Here is an 18,360-nt window from a genome sequence, read left to right as displayed (position 1 = left end):
TCTTGAATATGCCAAGCCATTTCCTGAAAGTTGATTTTGCATCCTACCGTAGAAGATATTCAGAAAGATGCTGAGAAAATAATTTCCCCTTATAACATGATTTTTAATCGGTCCCATGTTGTTTTTCTTTTCCTTCCTTCCTTACTATCCCCAGACAAGGGGGCTCTGTGCAGAACCAGGTGGGTTGAGTGGATGGTCATTTTGTTCTATTTTTTTTAAATTCTTGATCCTTTTTCTCAGTCTTTAGCCGGAGGGCTACACTGCCGTTGTTGGTCTTAGGTCCAGCACATGGCGACTCTGCCTACTTGGGTTCTACGGCCCTTGCCTCTCTCTCCTACCCCTTTGCTATTTCTACAATGTCAGGCAGTGTAATCCCCCCATCCAAAGCCACTGTTCTTGCTCTTTCTTTCTTCAGGAAGTGCTTCTTCGAAAGCCCTCTGCTATCATCTGCCCGCTTGACTCTCCGCCTATTTGTTTTCTGAGCTTTGTCACATTTCTGTGGTCATGAGAGGACAGAGGTAGCAGGGACAGTGAATGGGAGTCCTGGGGAGACAGGTTTCTGCTTAGTCTAACAAGGGCTCCTCAGCGGTACACACTTCTGTGTGGGGTTTTGGTCTCTGAGTCAATGGACAAACAGTGGCAGCCGCAGCAAGTATCCTAACTGTGTTCACAAGGCTGTTAGCTTGAAGTGAGGTAGAGTGAGCTGAGTCCTCAGAGAAAACCTTGGGGACGTGTCTGCTTCTGCCTCAGCACCAGCTGCTTTGTGAAGACCGACAATTCATTGTAGATTTGGGAGTAGGTTGTTTTTCAGTCTTAGTTTTGAATGAAATTCAGACTTTTGTTTTGTTTTGTTTTGCTGTTTTGCTTTTGATCCTTTTCAGCACCTTTGCTGATATTTAATAATAAGTTGTGAGAACATTCCTCGGAGCTACTAGCCAAGTGCCTTTCTGAGAAAGACTCTTGACCTTACATTTTAAATGGTGACTTTAATGCCTGGGGTCACATGTTACAGACACCAACTGATTCATGTTCAAATAGTTAAAATCAAGTGAACAACTCATTATTTAGAGAAAAAAACACCTTATAAGTCTGTTGTTTTACAAATTATGAACTAGTTATTTCAGTACAACATAGACATTTTTTGGGACTGTGTCATCGGATGGGAGTCGGGAGGTATGCATTCTGGCCAGCTGGAAATATGTGGGCTGACACTCGGCATATCCAGAACTCATCTGTCTTTGTTGACCCCTAACACCCACACAACACTCATGCACTAACCTTCATATCCGAGATATATATATCTGGTATATAGCTCTGTTTTTGCTCAATATTCTCTTCTTGTGTATATAGCATGTGGAACATGATACTGAATCATTGTTACTAAGACTTTCCTTTGGCCTAATTCTAAAAAAATTGAGTTATTGGTTAAAGGCAGATTTTGTGGTGGGCAAGATGATGAATTCTCTTGAAGGCTTTCTTGGAGGATGCGAGATTGTCAGCTCTTAACTTGTTCAAAGATGTCAACTATTCTAATGTAAACAAAAGCCATAGACATGACATTTTAGCTCATGTCTCCTGCCACTAGAGTTTGAGGGTGATATTTTAAATTGTAATATTTAGTAATGGGTTCTTTCTTAGTTTTTTTTTTTTTTATATTGAATTTAGTTAAGGATACAATAGTGAAATGAATTAAAGATCATTGGTCTTGTTAATTTGTTTTTTCATAAAGATTCAAAACTGTTTTTTTATTTTTTATTATTTTTTTAGCTTAATCCTGATTATCGAGATGCTCAAAATGAAGGAAAAAATATGGTGAGTGAAATTGTTTTTTTCCCCAAAAAATTCCAAATATATTGTTTATATTTTATATGAACAAATTGAGAAGTTAATAGAAAATTGAAGACGAGGGATTCTGAGAGATTCTCTGACTAGAGGCTATGGATCACAGATAAAAAGTAAAAGATGACATGGCTTACATTATAAAAAGATGTTCAGTAATGGGTATTTAGGGAGATTTGTAGCAACTTGGAGGCCATTTATGATAAAACACTGAAGGCAGTGGGCATCTGGGAGATATGATGGGTCTAGGTTTAGTTTTCAGAAGTACATAGATGTTTAGGAGGGAGAAATTGAATTATGGCATGATATTAAAAGAGGACAATGGGACAGTCCTTTCTGATTGAAAATAACTTGAGTTCTATTTATGGGGAGAAATTGAGGCATCAAACAACTGTATGACTGATTTTTCTGATATTCTAAAGCATGCTACTCAGAAAATCTCAATCTTACTTTAAAGCCAACTTTCATCAAGATATTTATTATTATGCAGTCTGCTCTTTCATCATCATTTGTAAAGAAGATGACTGTATTATAACAACATGACTTAATTCAATAGGAAATTCTGAAGTGGAGGATATTTGATGTGTCACAGACAAAACCTGGTTGATGGGATAGATTTATGTACCTATCTCTATGTCTTTATATAGTTTAGCAATCTAGCTAGACATTTTTTTTTTTAAAGATTTTATGTATTTATTTGAGAGAGAGACAGTGAGAGAGAGCATGAGCAAGGAGAAGGTCAGAGAGAGAAGCGGACTCCCTGTGGAGCTGGGAGCCCGATGCGGGACTTGATCCCGGGACTCCAGGATCATGACCTGAGCCGAAGGCAGTCGTCCAACCAACTGAGCCACCCAGGCGTCCCATAGCTAGACATTTTAATGTTAAATAGACACAGTCTATAATTTAATTTTCTTAGGAGTTTAGCAGTCTCTTTCAGAATTGCTAAGGATTATTACTGCATCATTCAAAATTCTACCCTTTGACAGAGAGGGTTGTAATATTTAATTGAAATAATTTCTGTCTTTGCATTGGCTCTCAGCTTTATGTTTTATGAGGATATTGATATGGGGAGGTGAATCAAATCAGAATTTCTGGTCCTGAGTCAGTCCTGTTTGACTTCTTTCTCCATCTGACTATCAGATTTACAATAGAAATAAAGCTGAAGTAACAAGTCATAGGCTTAATGAAAACTTTAATTTGTGTTAAAATGTCCCTAAACACAGAAGTAGGCTTCTTAGATTGGTTGGATCACTCATTTCTAATTCAGTTTTATGCCCTGTGTGGACTCTTCTCTCCTCGGTTTTCAAATAGCTAGCCCAGGATTGTTGAGTTCTCATTTTCCTGTGATTTAGAAAAATGCCATCCATAATCACATTGAAAAGCTGAGTCTTTGGTTCTTGCTATAAGCTGGGCAATAGTCTCTAACCAAAGACCACCAGAAACACACCTGTTCTTGAACGAGTGGAGTTAATGACACGTTGCACTTACATCCCCTGGGAACTGTGGGGCCTCTCAGATGATGATAGAAAGAACCTGTGGATTTGGGGTTATACAAGATGACTTTGGGAGGATTTAAGGAAGGGGGCTTACTGTAGATAGGAATGCTGTCAGGAAGAGACATTTTCTCTATAGGAAGGGCAGGTGAGAGCCAGGCTAAGGTTGTAAATGCTATAGGAAGCAGCACCCATTAGGGGAGAGGGATCTTAAATAGTGTCTATGGCTTGGACAACATTCCCATTTTGTTAGTGTTCAGACACAATTGTGGAGTGGCCATGTCTGATGTTGACATTCTGTGAAATAGGTCATGTTCATAGGAGGACACTGTGGCCTATCCACAAATGTTGGGGTGCTCCTGGCCACATTGAGCCTGCCTGATCATACTGGGCCAAACTTCAGATGTCAGGGTTGCTTTTCTCTTGCTCAAGGGTCCTTGTTTATGATATTCTATGTGAGTTCAGTATTGTATGGAACCAGGGGAGTTCTACTTCTCACACCATCGTTGACTTGTGTCGCTTTGGACATATCAGATAGCCCTCCCGAGACTCCTTTTCCTACCCATATGTTGGGATGAGGAGGTTTGCTGTGTGTGTCACCTATATGCCATGAGGTTAACATTCCATCAGATAAAAGGAAACTCTTTGAATCCAAGATGTTAGTAGGTTAAAAATGTACTATTTTGAAAGGGCATCACCCCAAAGCTTCAAATTGAAAGGGCATCACCCCAAAGCTTCAAATCCTACAGTTGAATTCTATCTCTTTGCTTATCTCCTTTCAGCTACATACTGTTTGGTGAGGCTACTGATGATGGATCTGGGCAGAGCTGAGTGGGAGAGAAAGAGTAGGGAGGTTTAGGAAGCAGTACAGGGAATCTAAGTCATGAATCCATGAGGTTTGCTGTTTGCGTCGATCAAGCTTTTAGTTAGACTTTGTAGACGTGTTTCCTTTATGTTTTGAAGTACAAGTTCTTCCTTCACCTGTAAAGGTGACAAAGAGCACTTTTCTGTGAGAGAATTGTTACCAGCAACACTTTAATTGCATATAACACAGGTGGGTCTGCTTTGCCCTAGAAGTTTATGGCTGGATCTCATCTGCCATCCGAGAGAGGACCAACTGGAGACATTTGATTTCATTTTTTTTCTATCCTTAATCCCTAGCTTGAAAGTAAATAAAACTAAAAATATGGAACAGTAAAGCTAACAATATGGCTTCTCATTTTATAGACCATTTGCCACCTAGCAGTAATTATGTTTCTGTCTAAAAAAAGAAAACGAAGGAGCAGTTAGAGCTTAGCCTGTGAAAAATGAAATCAATTTCCCCAACCAGAATGCTATCTCACCTCAGATCTGGGTTCCAGTAACAACCGAGTTCACTGTGACCATGCTAATTATTTTTCTTTTTTTCTTTTAAAGATTTTTTTTTTTTATTCGTTTATTTGACAGAGAGAGATCACAAGCAGGCAGAGAGGCAAGCAGAGAGAGAGGAGGAAGCAGGCTCCCTGCTGAGCAGAGAGCCCGATGCGGGGCTCGATCCCAGGACCCTGAGATCATGACCCGAGTCGAAGGCAGCAGCTTAACCCACTGAGCCACCCAGGCGCCCCTAATTATTTTTCTTTCCAAATTTTCCCTCATGTTCTTTATTTAATATCCAGTTAATGTTTTTCCTGTAATTTAGAAACCTTTATCAAAATGTTGCCTTCCATTTTTGAAGTCTCAAAGGTTAATGCATGGTGCCACTGAAATGAGGCGGTGTGTGTCGGAGCTCCCATTAAGACCCAAATTGCTGTATTTATTCTACAAAGGAGCCTATTATTTCCAATCTTACAAATGTACAGCATCCACAGGGACCCTGTAAACATTGGAACTGTGTCAAGCCCAGCTGGGAACCTGACAGTCATTAGTTTCTTCTCCTTGAAAGGCTGCATCTTTTCAAATGGCTCTTTGAAGGGGATTTTTTTTTTTTTTTTGGACTAACACCACCCATTTGCACATTACCATATTGATGTGGAATGTGATCTGATTTTTCAAGGGAGTGTCTTTGTCTATGCTGGGGATTCTCAACCTTAGCCATATTGATAGATTGGCCTAGAGAATTCTTTGTTGTGGGGGTTTGTCCTTTGTACTGTCGGGTATCTGGCAGACCTATAGACTCTGCTCACTAGATGTCACTTATGGCCTTCCTGCCCCCCATTGGGGCAACTAAACATGCGTCTGGAAATTGCGAAAGCCCCCCCTCCTCACCGCCCCCCCCAAGGTCTGGGCTCTCTCCTCATTGATGACCACCAGTCTTTATGCATAGACGTACATAAATAGCAGTATTCTAGGAACCATGATACTTGGCTGACATGCATCGGAAAATTCTATTTTATAGGCTTTTTTGGGGGGGACCAGATTATCAACAATTTCCTTAAGTTTATACTCTGTACTCATGACTGGTAAGGTGATAAGGAAAAGAACGGAAAAAGGGTCATTAAGAATGAGTTTAAGAGTAACAGTGTCTTAAGGAACCTGGCAAGGGAAGATATGTCTGCACCTTTAAATGGCAGGGTTATGTCTGTTACATAAAGTCAGCAGTGAGAGCCCTGGAGGGTCTGACCAAAAACACAGATGCCTGCACATCATTATACTGCCTTGGCTGTGACCGCACGCAGTCTGCAGCAGCCCTGAAAATGCATACGTTCTTTCTTACAGAATGTCTCTGGCTCCTAACAACAGAATTGCAACGTGATGTCTCTGCTAAAAATTCGATGACTCACAAATGAGTCAACAGAGAAGGTGTTACAGGAGGCTAAGGACTATGCCGCCACTGGCAGGCTCCAGGCCAGGCAGGAGAAGGCAGGAGAGCCATTCGTATAACCCGAGAGGCTGTGTGCCTTTCCTTCCACGTGAAAATGCGAGTTTTATAAGAGCCCAGCAGACTAGGTTAACATTCTGAGGCTCTGCATTCCCGAAATTGAGGGTTTTGGATAGCTAGCTGATAGGAAATCTAACACTTGTTTAAGCTCTATTGTACTTTAAATGTATTTTCATGATGCAAGAAGGGAGGGCGTTTCACTTCGGTAATTCTGTGTGGGGAACTGGTGTTTTTGTGTCTTGTTTCTTATTTAAAAAATGTATGGGTTTACAAACAGAAGCCACAGGCATACCATTTTGAACAGAACTGCCTTTCTATTATAGAAATATGTTGATTTTTCTTTAGATTGAAGTTTGAGCCATACATTTAAAAATTGTATATTTATAACTCTTCATTCACATTTTATTGTTTACAAATTTTGAAGGGCTGTCTTGAAATTTACTGTGGAACTATTTCCAAAGGAGAGTTTGTGAAGCAAAATATCAGAGTGCGAGATTAAAAACAAAATGTATAGCACTGCTTTAAAAAACTGCAAAAGATCTTAGAAATTCTTTTTGCACGTAAATAATTGTTATACTATTTGTAAACGGAATTTATCTCTTCATTAAATCTTCTTTCTCCCCCTGCCCTGGAACCTAAGCAAATTATTTAGGGGTGTAGTGGTACATTCCACTTACCCTATGTAATTAAAATTAAACCACAGGTCCTCAATAGTATGAGTAATTCAGAGTAACCTCTTTTAATTAGCTATAATAAGTGAGGTTTTCCTATGTTTGGAAAAAAAATGTTGTTGTTCATTGTAAGTGTCAAAATAGAAAGGTTCCTTACTACTCTTGTTGGGAAACTGCGTATTACCAAAGGGTGGAGTAGGAAGACAATCTAGGAACCTGGATCTGCTTTCTTTTTGTAAGTCTAGAAAATTTATTTTCCGAACATTTCAAAAGGAGGGTATATACAGTAGGATTGACTTGTACTAAATGAACTCACAGGTGACTGATATATAAAACACAATGCCAACTTTCAGCTCTAAGTAAATCTAAATCGTTGGGTCAGTTCATGCATTTTCCTTGATAGAAAATCTATAGCAAAAACTAAGTTATAATTAGAAGATTGGTGTGCAAGAGGCTCAGGAAATTAGATGACACATATTCTTTTTAAGGATATGGCATTCCTCTGAAAAGACCAGAATATTAATTTTTTGCATCTGCACTCGCAATGATGAAAGAAGCTGTCAAATCTTATTCACTGAATCTCTGTTTATTTAGGTTACATGTTCATCTTCTGTTAATAAAGCCTTTTTTCAAACATGGTTCAATATAATTGATTAAATTATATTTTCCTTAATTAAAGTCATATTTTATTTGTGCGTTTCTTATAATCTACTGAAGCTACTTGTTTTCAAATTCCTTTGCCTACCTATTCAAAAAATCCTTTGGGTTATTTCTACAACTGACTGATCTTGTCCATTATTTCTGTGTTCCTACGTTGTGAGTCAGTCTCCTCTCACATGTATTAATTAACGTTCATTATGTTGGTGGTTCTTTCTTTTGGCTGCAGTAGCATTGTAGAGTCTAAAAACCAGTTCTTTAAAGATATTTCTTTGTGACTGTAATTCTCCTGGTCTGTTTCTCCTCAAGTTTTCATCTTCTGAGGATTATAACTGAAGCAAACTTCCTCTTCTTTCTTTCAGAATTATTACTTCCTCTTCTTAAACCTTCTTCTTCCTCCTCTCTTGGTTTTCTTCTTCATCATAGTCATCATTTTCTTTCTTTTTTTTTTTTTAAAGATTTTTTATTTATTTATTTGACAGAGAGAGATCACAAGCAGGCAGAGAGGCAGGCAGAGAGAGAGGAGGAAGCAGGTTCTCTGCTGAGCAGAGAGCCCGATGCGGGGCTCGATCCCAGGACCCTGAGATCATGACCTGAGCCGAAGGCAGCGGCTTAACCCGCTGAGCCACCCAGGCGCCCCCATAGTCATCATTTTCAATATCAAATGTCACCACCATTTTTACCACTGAGAAGGAATTCCTAGTTGCAAATGGTGTTCTCCTGGGCCTCGTATAAAAGGATTCTTTAGAGCTTCTTTTTTTTTTTTTTTTTTCTTTAGAGCTTCTTGAGACTTTCTTGCCTTCAGCTAGTTGTAGTCAGACAGAAGTGTGGTTCCTGTGTCACCATTATGATCTAGGCAAAATGCTTCTTTGCCATCCATAGTTTAGTATAACCCCTGAATTTTCATGTCAAGCTACATGGCAGACATCAATGAAACAGTGACCCTCAGAGTTCCTTTGTTCATTTGTTCCTTCCTTCCTTCCATTTCTTTCTTTCTTTTCTCCTCTCCTCTCTTCTCTCCTTCCCTTCCTTGTTCCTTTCCCCTCCCTGTCCTTTCTCCTTCTTTCCTCCCTCCTTCCCTCCCTCCCTCCCTTTCTACTTCCTTTTCTTTCTTCCATAACTTTATTGAGATATAATTCACATCCTATAAAATTGTATTTATAAAAATATATAACTCTGTGGTTTTTAATACATTCACAGAGTTCCAAAATTATAGCCACTATCGAATTCTACAACATTTTTCTCTCCTGCAGGAGAATGCCTAAATCCATCAATAGTCACTCCCCATTCCTCCCCCCAGGCCCTGGCTGCCATGAATCTACTCTCTTTATAGATTTGCCGATTCTGGACATTTCTTATATGCGCTCATAGAATATATAGCCTTTTGTGTCTGACTTCTTTCACTTAGCATAATGTTTTCAAAGTTCATGCATGTTGTAGCTTGTATCTGTACTCCATTCCTTTATGAGCAGATAATATGCCATTGTGCATATATACCACATTTTGTTTATCCATTCATTATCTGATGAACATTTGGATTATATCCTCATCTTGGCTTTTAGAAATGCTGCTGTGAACATTGAAGCACAAGTTTTGGTGTGGAAATATATTTTCATTTTTCTTTGATAGAAAACCTAGACTTTGAATTGTTGGTCGGATTTTTAACATTCTGCCAAACTTCTGAAATGGCCATGCCATTTTATGTTCCCCCAGCAATATATGGCTGTTACAACTTCTCTATGTTCTCACTAACACTTCTTGTTGTCTGTCTCTTTGGTTATAGCTGTCCTAGTGCATTTTACTAATTAGTAATGATGTTGGCCATCTTTGCACGTGTGTGTTGGCCATTTGAATATCTTCTATGGATAAATATCTATTCAAATCTTTTGCTCAATTTTAATTGGGTTGTCTTTATTATTGAGTTGTAAGTGTTCTTTATATATTCTGGATATAGTCCCCTTATCAGGCATATGACTTACAAATATTTTCTCTCATCCTGGTTTTTTTCTTTTTTAATGGACACTATTTTTAAGGGCAATTTTAGGGTCATAGCAAAATTCAGTGGAAAGTACACATTTCTGTATATCCCTGCCACCACACAAGCACGGCCTCCCTCATATCAACATTTGGCACCAGAATGGCACATTTGCTACACTGATTAACCTACTTAACATATTATTACCATCCAAAATCTGTAGTTTACATTAGGGTTCACTCTTGGCTTTGTACGTTCTCTGAATTTTGATAAAAGTAGCCATCATTTGACATGCATCCATTATTATAACATCACCAGAATAGTCTCACTGCTCTAAAAATCTTATGTGTGCTGTCTTTTCATTCCTTTCTCCCCTCCCCCCACCACTCCCTGGCAACCATTGATCTTTTTACTGTCTTCATAGTTTTGTTGTTTTTGGAATGTCATATGATTGGAATCATACAGTAGATAGCCTTTTCAGACTGGCTTCTTTCACTTGACAATATATATTTTAATGTTCTGACATGTCTTTGAGGTTTGAGAGCTCATTTCTTTTTAGCACTGAGTAATAGTCCATTGTCTGGATGTCCCACAGTTTGTTTATCCATTTGCCTACTGCAGGACATCTTGGTCCCTTACGTGTTTTGGCAATGACAAGTAGAGCTGCTCTAGACATCTATTTGCAAGTTTTTGTGTGCATATTTTGTTTAATACTAAGGAGCATGATTGCTGGGTCATATATTATAGGGTATGCTTCTTTCTTTGGGAAGCCACCAAACAGTCTTCCAATGTAGCTGTACTATTTTGCATTCCCCCAGCAATCAGTTTGAGTTTCTGTTGCTCTATATCCTTGTCAGTATTTGCAGTCCTCAGAGTTTTGGATTCATTCATTCATTCTAATAGGGGTGTGTGTGTGGTTAGCTCATTGTTGTGAGTGGCATCTCATTATGTAATTTGCAACTCCCTAATGACATATGATGCTGATCATCTTTTCACATGTTTATTTGCCATCTGTATGGCTTTTTCAGTGAGGTGTCTGTTCAGGTCTTTCACCCAGTTTTAAATTGGGAAATGTGTTTTATTAATGCTGAAGTTTGAGTGTTCTTTGTATATTTTGGGTAAGAGTCCTTTATTAGATACATAATTTTGCAAATATTTTCTACTAGCTTGTGGCTTGTCTTTTCATTCTCTTGACGGTGTCTTTCACAGAGCAGAAGAAACTGGTTTTCATGAAAACCAATTTATTAGCTGTTTGTCTCAGGGGTGGTGCCCTCAGTGTTGTACTGCTCTTGTATACTCCTGTTTTTCTTCTAGAATATCACATTCCTTTCCCTTTCCTTTGCCTTGTTTCTACCTTTCCATTCCGACTATTTCTCTTTCCTTGAGTCTTCCTCCTAATCCATTCTGAGAGCTGAAATGCAGGAAATAAATGGAACTGTACAAAAGCTCTTCAAATTTCAGGAGGGAGTAGCTAAAATTAAACCTAAATGTTTTCAAGGCCCAGAAGAATATATTCCAAATGATAGAATTACACTTGAGTAGTTACTGTCAGAAATTTATTTGGGAAGAACTCTTAGCTCACAGATGATCTTTCACGACCCTTCCCAATCTCAAGATTCAGAAGCCTAAGCTTTCTATTACCTGGGTAGCCGTCTCCCCCAACTCATTTGTCTGGCCAGGATACTCTTATTGGGCTATTTAAAGACATTTAGATTTTCTTTTCTCAGGATATGAGGGTGTTTCTGTCCCTCACAGATTGTGTCTTCGATTCAGATCTCCATTCCCTCAACTCAGATCACTGTGAAAATGTGTCTCATGACCCATGAGAATTTTTTCAGAAGACCTAAGAAAGGTTCTTACTTATGAGTTCTTTCCTTCCCTTTGAGGAGTAGGTCAGTGAGTGTTTGAGGGCTCAGTCTAGGCCACTGGCTTTGGTTGGCTTTGGCTTGAGGGGTGATTAGTTGAATTTGGGGTTGAATATTCACTACCACAACATACTGCTCCCTTCTTCTTTCCTCCTCCTCCTTCCTTTTTCTCTCCTATTTCCCTCTCTTCCACTTTCCTCATTCTTCATCAAATGTAGGTAATGGCACTCATCTCTTGGTTTGAAGGAAATGATAATATTCATCTTACTTTCTTTCAAATTTTTGTTGTAAAGATTAATGAGAACAGCAATGGCTTTGGTATTATGAGAAGCTCTGTGTAAATTGGAAAATATGGTTTTCTTACCATTTTTGCATTTTCCCCTATATCTCTGTATTCCCTTATAATGTACAGTAAGTTAGTTAAGTGTGTTTTTTCTTCTGATCAATAAGTATAGTTAGTTACACTTACTAATTGGAAACAACTTTTATGGATAATGGGGAGAGTTTGCCAGACTCCTGCTTTCATTTAACTCTGAATTTTGGTCTCTTTAGAAGACATGTAAGTCAAAGATGTCAGGAGCTACCAGGTACTTCTGGGCTATGTGAAATTTAGCAGCTAACAGTCTTGCTCCTGCTTCAGGACGCTGGGGGTTCCTCTGCCCATTCACAGTTCATTGCTGCTACCAATTTGCACACCATTTGCAGAACACATAAGAATGAAACTGCGGGGGCACCTGGGTGGCTCAGTGGGTTAAAGCCTCTGCCTTCAGCTCAGGTCATGATCTCCGAGTTCTGGGATCAAGCCCCACATTGGGCTCTCTGCTCAGCAGGGAGCCTGCCTTCCCCTTCTCTCTCTGCCTGCCTCTCTGCCTACTTGTGATTTCTGTCTGTCAAATAAATAAATAAAATCTTAAAAAAAAAAAAGAATGAAACTGCATAGGAAATGACATTCACAATCTTGGGATGGAACTTCAAGTGAATATTTTGGAACGACTGGGTCTGGTATCTCATTGTCATAGTGGCCATTAAACACCTGCTTGTCATTGGGCATAGACTGCTTTCATCTGCCTTTCAAACCCCCCTTCTCTTCCCCACTTTCATTCAGCTTCTTGTGATGGTAGAGTGACATTCTCTTTCTCTCTCTCTCTCTCTACTTCTCTCATTTTAAAATTTCATTTCTTTCAATAAATATGTGTAAGTAATTATATTTATGTATGTAATTACCAATCTTATATTACATTTGCTGTATCAGCTTTTGGTTTCTCGTGCATCATGTTCTTCCACAGGGATTGAGACTTGCTTCAAATAAATATATATAATTACTAATCTCATGTGGTTGCCAGCTTAAAATGGAGTATTTTGGAAATATTGACTGAGTTTTGCATCATCATGTGGACTTCTGCTGGCGAAGATCCCATTTTATTTCACTGTATATGCCATTATAATATGTTTTTGGATTTCAAGGAACAAGCCAATGAACTGAATAGGAATATCGCTGTTGATTCCTCTTCTCTCCCAGTTGTGTTCTGGGAGTTGGTCAGGAACTCTGAGATACTGCCATGTTGACTCTTGAATTTATGAAATCTAGATGATTCCACACACTATTTCTTCACTCTGTTTGTTTTAAATGTAGAATGGTTAAAACTACTAGGGAGACAAACCATAAGTGACTCTTAATCTCACAAAACAAACTGAGGGTTGCTGAGGGGAGGGAGGTTGCGAGAAGGGGGGTGGGGTTATGGACATTGGGGAGGGTATGTGCTATGGTGAGTGCTGTGAAGTGTGTAAACCTGGCGATTCACAGACCTGTACCCCTGGTGATAAAAATATATGTTTATAAAAAATAAAATTAAAAATAAATTGGTTTAAGACATGGTAAGGGAATTCACAACTATTATGACTGTTAGTGCTTTGATATTTGCCCAGATCAAGCCATCTCTCCAGGAGTGTGTGACTTTTCACTATTGATAATAACTACCTCAAAGGCTGTCAGGCCTGACCTGCTCTCTCTGGATGATGTGAAACAGACATCTCTATGATCCAATGAAGAAATAATGGGCAGATTTAAATCTTATCTCCTGATTAATTGGAGAATATAGTAAGAAACCTGTTAAAAGTAAATGACTTTGTACCTCCGCAACAGAGAGATGGAGATCTTCCAACTTCAAAGAAGAAACGCCAGGCCGGGGAGAAGATCATGTATACTTTAGTCTCAGTCCCACATGGAAATGACATTGCATCCCTGTTTGAGCTGGATGCCACAACTCTTCAGAGAGCTGACTGCCTGGTTCCAAGGTAAAAAAAAAAAATGTGTGGTATATATATATAGTTTAGCTGTATATAATAAATAGTAAGATTTCTTTGAGTAATTTCTTTGAGTAATTGTAATGGTAGGTAAGGAATTAACATCTAATGTTGATAGAATTTTTGTGATATCTAGGGAGCAAGCATAAGAAAAGAGCAGTGTGTAAAAATCATGCGAGATTCTTTTGTGAGAAGATTCACATAGTTTGTTTTATTCTCATAAATATTTAAAATGTGCAGGACCAAAGAATTCTGAAAAATTCATAAGAATTATTTATTCTTATTACTTGTATGGCCTTTGCTTACTAACATGAAAAATGATCAAGGAGCATTTCTATTAGTATTTACTTTTTTTTCCTATCAGTACTTATATCATTTATTTCTATTATGTCAAATTCAAGGTTTCTTTCATTCATTCATTCATGCATTCATCCATTTGTTCATTTATTTAGTCATTCAGCCAGTAAATCTTTATTGAACTTAACAGACATTGCCCTTGGCATTGGGAAGAGAACTGAACAAACTTAAATTCATATAAGGAAGAGAGGCAATAGACAAACCATGAAATAGGAGGTCAGGTAATACAAATGCTTTGAAGAAAAAATTGCAGAGAGAGTTGTATTAGGTAGTATGACTGTTCAGAAATGGCTTCTCTGATTTAGGACATTTGAGAAAAAACCTGAATGTTTTGAGAGATCAGGTCCTCCCCATCGGGAGTGTCTCAAGCAGCAGGAGCATGAAATGGAAAAGTCTTGAAATTTAGTAGGTATGCTGAAGTATCAGCTAGGAAACCAATTGGACCTAAGTGAGTGATGGGTGAGAAAGTGGAAGTGGTAATGAGGTAGCCAGAACTTAATGTGAGACAATGTCTTACATTCTTTTGCTTGGATTTGATTTTAATTAATCTCTTTTGCCTGCGACTGTCTCTCTTCCAACAGTTGCTCTATGATATACTCTCTAAGTGTATGAGGGAGTCTTGCCCATATCATTAGATCTAGTGGGATGGTTCAAACTGTCTTTGATAGAGCATTATTGTGCTTGGACTTGGGAGGATGGCAGTGGTTATACTGAAGGTACCCACATAAGATGCAGACACCATTGTGTAGGTTACTTCCAGGGAGGGTTGCTGCACTTAGCACTGTTGAGAAACACAACTCCTTGAGCTTCCCAAGACATTTCCTGGTTATTCTTGTTCATGAGAAATGCTGCTCAATCTTAGCTTTACATCAACTATTAATCATGCTTTCCTGTTCCACTGTTATAAGCCTGTAAAGATCCCATCTGAGGGTTTTCCCTGATCCACATTGCTGGCCTTCTGTTCTGAGTATTGGAATTTTAATCAATAACTTTAATCATTTTAGATTTAACTCAGCAGAAATGGAGTCCATCTTGAACTCTAAGCAAGAATGTTTGCATAAGGAAATGATAAAAGAATCTCCCTATAGAGCACACATACCCATGACAAATGGTTAAGTAAAGTAAAGTTAGTGGCAAATGAGAGGTAAACTAGTGGTAAATTTATGATTATTTGTACAAGGATTGGTTTCTGCTACTTTAGATTTTTGGAAACTCAGTTTCTATTATATCTACCTTTATGAACGAGCCAAAGCATGATGCTAAGTGAATTGCTCTTCCCTGGAGGCCCTTGTTTTATTTAGTTCTGACTTATTGACCTTAATGCTTTTTGCCTCATGTTATATGATTTATTTATGTCTTATCTTTCCTACGGAACTCTCAGCAACTTGGAGGCACAGAACTTACCACAATGCTTTTGTTTGAACAGATATTTTTACACATATTTGTTAAAGAAATGATGATAATAAATGATTCACTAAAATGATAATGTTGGAGTTGGATGAAGTTCTAGCTGTCTTTTCTCAGGTGTTTCCTCACAGTTCACATACGGTTGATTCTTGTTTTTCCCAGTACATTGAATTAGCAAATACTGAGCCACTGTTCCTAGAAGAAATATGGGGTTAGGTTCCTGTGAGTCTCTGGTCACAATATTTTTCATCAATCAGTACCATATAACCTTGTGTTATGTATATTTTTGTTTAAAGGCACTTTATTTAATACATATTGTTGATTCATTAACATTGAACTTACAGCAATCAGCCCTATAACTTATGCCCGAATGAAGCTTATGTAACATGAGTATTTTCTCCAGAAGGTACATAACAGCCTTATCCTTAGGACTACTGGACAGCACTTCAGCCCTATGCTTGGGACTGTTTTAAGCAATAAGCTCATCAACAAAAAGCACAGAAATGTGGAGAAACATGGCACTAACTAGACCATGAAAAGCATGCTTGTTTATACTATAAGCAGAAATGAGAAGACAGAGTACTGTATTGTCCACCCTCACTGGGAATGTGCACACTGGGGACTCAAATTTTTTGCCACTCTGTCCATGTCCAAGAATGATTGCAAAAATGCCCAGACTATTGATCTGGGGGCTACAGATACATTTTCTTGAGCAGGAGAATTCATAAATACAGAATCAGCAAACAATGAAGATTGGCTGTATATACTTTTATATGCAGATGATTAAGCTACAGAAGGGACTAAGATCAGATAGCAGTGTTAGCTGAGGTGGCTACTTGGTCAGTGGTTCTCACATTGGCATTACCTGGAGAGGCTGCTAAAAGACTCATTTTTACCCTATGTTCAGAGTTTCTGATTCAGAGAACTGGGATGAACCCTCAGAATTTGCATTTTTTTTTAAAGATTTATTTATTTATTCCAGAGAGAGAGAGAGCACCTGAGAGATCAGGGGAGCAAAGGTGGGGGGGAGAGAGAGAAACCCAAGCAGACTCCATGCCAAAGCACTGACCCTGACACAGGGCTGGATCCTAGACCCTCAGATCATGATCCCAGCTAAAACCAAGGATTGGAGCTTAACCGACTGTTCCACCCAGGTTCCCTGAATCTGCATTTCTAACAATTTCCCAGGTGATGCTGGTCCTGCTGGACCAGGGGCCACAATTTAAGAACCACTGGTCTAGGTAAAATACCACAAGCTTTGAAATAGTCTTTGACTCAAAACTTTTTCTTAAACCAGACTGTCCTATACTTGAGTTAATTCTAGTCTGAAACATATTCATATAATGTATGAAACTCTTAAAATAAGGTAATGTGTAAGTGTGCTAATTTTTTATAAACTGTTCTTTTGTGTTTTGCTTTTAGGAACTCTTATGTTCGGTTGAGACATTTATGTACCAACACATGGGTAACAAGTACTAGTATACCCATAGACACAGATGAAGAGAGACCTGTTATGTTGAAGGTAAATGTTCCTGAGAGTGGTTTAACTTTTCGCCAGATGTGTGATTAGGATCAGGGAGTGATTGACATGGTTCTTACAATTCATCTTTACCAATATCAGAGATTATTGCAATTAATTTAATCAAGTATTCATTCTGCCAGTTGCTTATATCACTGAACTAAGTGGCTTAGGTGCTGTGCCCAAATCATAGGAGTGGCATGTAGAAAGGGGAGAAGATCCCAATAGTACTTTCTCTCTAAACTGTTGATACGGAAACAAAGGGCAAATGTGAGAGGCTATGGTTCTAGGTGGGCTTTGGGAACAAGGCAGGAAATGGGCATAGAAAATCTGTGTGTCCCTATGGTCTTTCATAGTGGATGATGCATGTGGGAATTATTGGGTGTGGATGAGCTATTTCTGTCTTGTATTTCTTAAACAGTATAAAGATGTGTTAGGATCTGAAAAATATTGCACAGCTATTAAAACAAACAAACAAACAACTAATCTGAATGGAAAAAACACCTTGCAGATTGGAACTTGCCAAACGAAAGAAGATAAAGAAGCATTTGCCATTGTGTCTGTCCCATTGTCTGAGGTCCGAGACTTAGACTTTGCCAATGATGCAAATAAAGTGCTGGCAACCACAGTTAAAAAGCTGGAAAATGGTACAATAACTCAGAATGAAAGGAGGTTAGTAACTTTTTAAGATGACTCTTAAATCATTAAGAGTCAGTTGTCAACTCTTGTGGTAAACCTCAAGTGAATGAATGACTCTGAGGGACTATTTAGAATGGTCTCCATAGCAACACACCTGCTTCCAAACGAGCAGATCATGGTAAGTGAATGAAAATGGTGACATTAAAATCTGGTGGAATATTCACTTTTTCCATTTTGGCTTGGCTTGAAGTCAGTTGTTTTTTTACTTGCTGATCTTTCCTTTTAAATGTTTCATAAAAGACTTAACCCTTCATTTAATATTTTGGATTTAAGAGTTCTAAAAGTCCTGAAAGAAGTTTCATGTTTTGGTATTCTTATTTATTTTTTATTATTTCTTCTTATAAAGAGTTCTAAAAGTCCTAAAAGAAGTTTCATGTTTTGGTGTTCTTATTTATTTATTATTACTTCTTATTTTAAGAGTTCTAAAATTCCTAAAAGAAGTTTTGTGTTTTGGCATTCTTATTTATTCAAGAAACATTTTTCTACTCCGGTACCACCAAATAAATACACGAGAAAACAATCTGCAAGGTCTAGCACTCTGCCCTTGTCCCACAGAGAAACTGGATCCTTGATTCTTCAACTCTGGCTCTGGAGATAGTTGAGAAGGAGAGTGCTACTGTCAATTTTATCTTTCCTACTTTGTGTCAGTACTGTAAATCCATTTTATCTATTCCTTCAAGTAGTCCTGAGATGGACATTATCCTCATTTTACATAAT

The 18,360-nt window shown here is 38.3% G+C and overlaps 1 protein-coding gene across 3 annotated transcripts in view; it reads left to right on the top strand.

The window, feature by feature from the left end:
• The window catches only part of LOC111159979 (inositol 1,4,5-trisphosphate receptor type 2), a 490,010-nt gene that overhangs the window by 118,789 nt on the left and 352,861 nt on the right, over positions 1–18,360 (top strand). For all 3 annotated transcript variants that reach the window (XM_022522705.1, XM_022522706.1, XM_022522707.1), the window contains exons 10-13: positions 1,768–1,812; positions 13,501–13,652; positions 16,848–16,947; positions 17,456–17,616. In XM_022522705.1, coding sequence (XP_022378413.1) covers positions 1,768–1,812; positions 13,501–13,652; positions 16,848–16,947; positions 17,456–17,616 — 458 coding nt within the window. The remainder of the gene's footprint in view (positions 1–1,767; positions 1,813–13,500; positions 13,653–16,847; positions 16,948–17,455; positions 17,617–18,360) is intronic.

Source organism: Enhydra lutris, unplaced genomic scaffold (assembly GCF_002288905.1).
Source record: "Enhydra lutris kenyoni isolate GAN:26980312 unplaced genomic scaffold, ASM228890v2 scaffoldscaffold72, whole genome shotgun sequence".
In the NCBI taxonomy this organism is placed as follows: Eukaryota; Metazoa; Chordata; class Mammalia; order Carnivora; family Mustelidae; genus Enhydra; species Enhydra lutris.
Note: the sequence above shows the minus strand (reverse complement) of the source record. Positions and strands in the feature narration are given on the sequence as shown.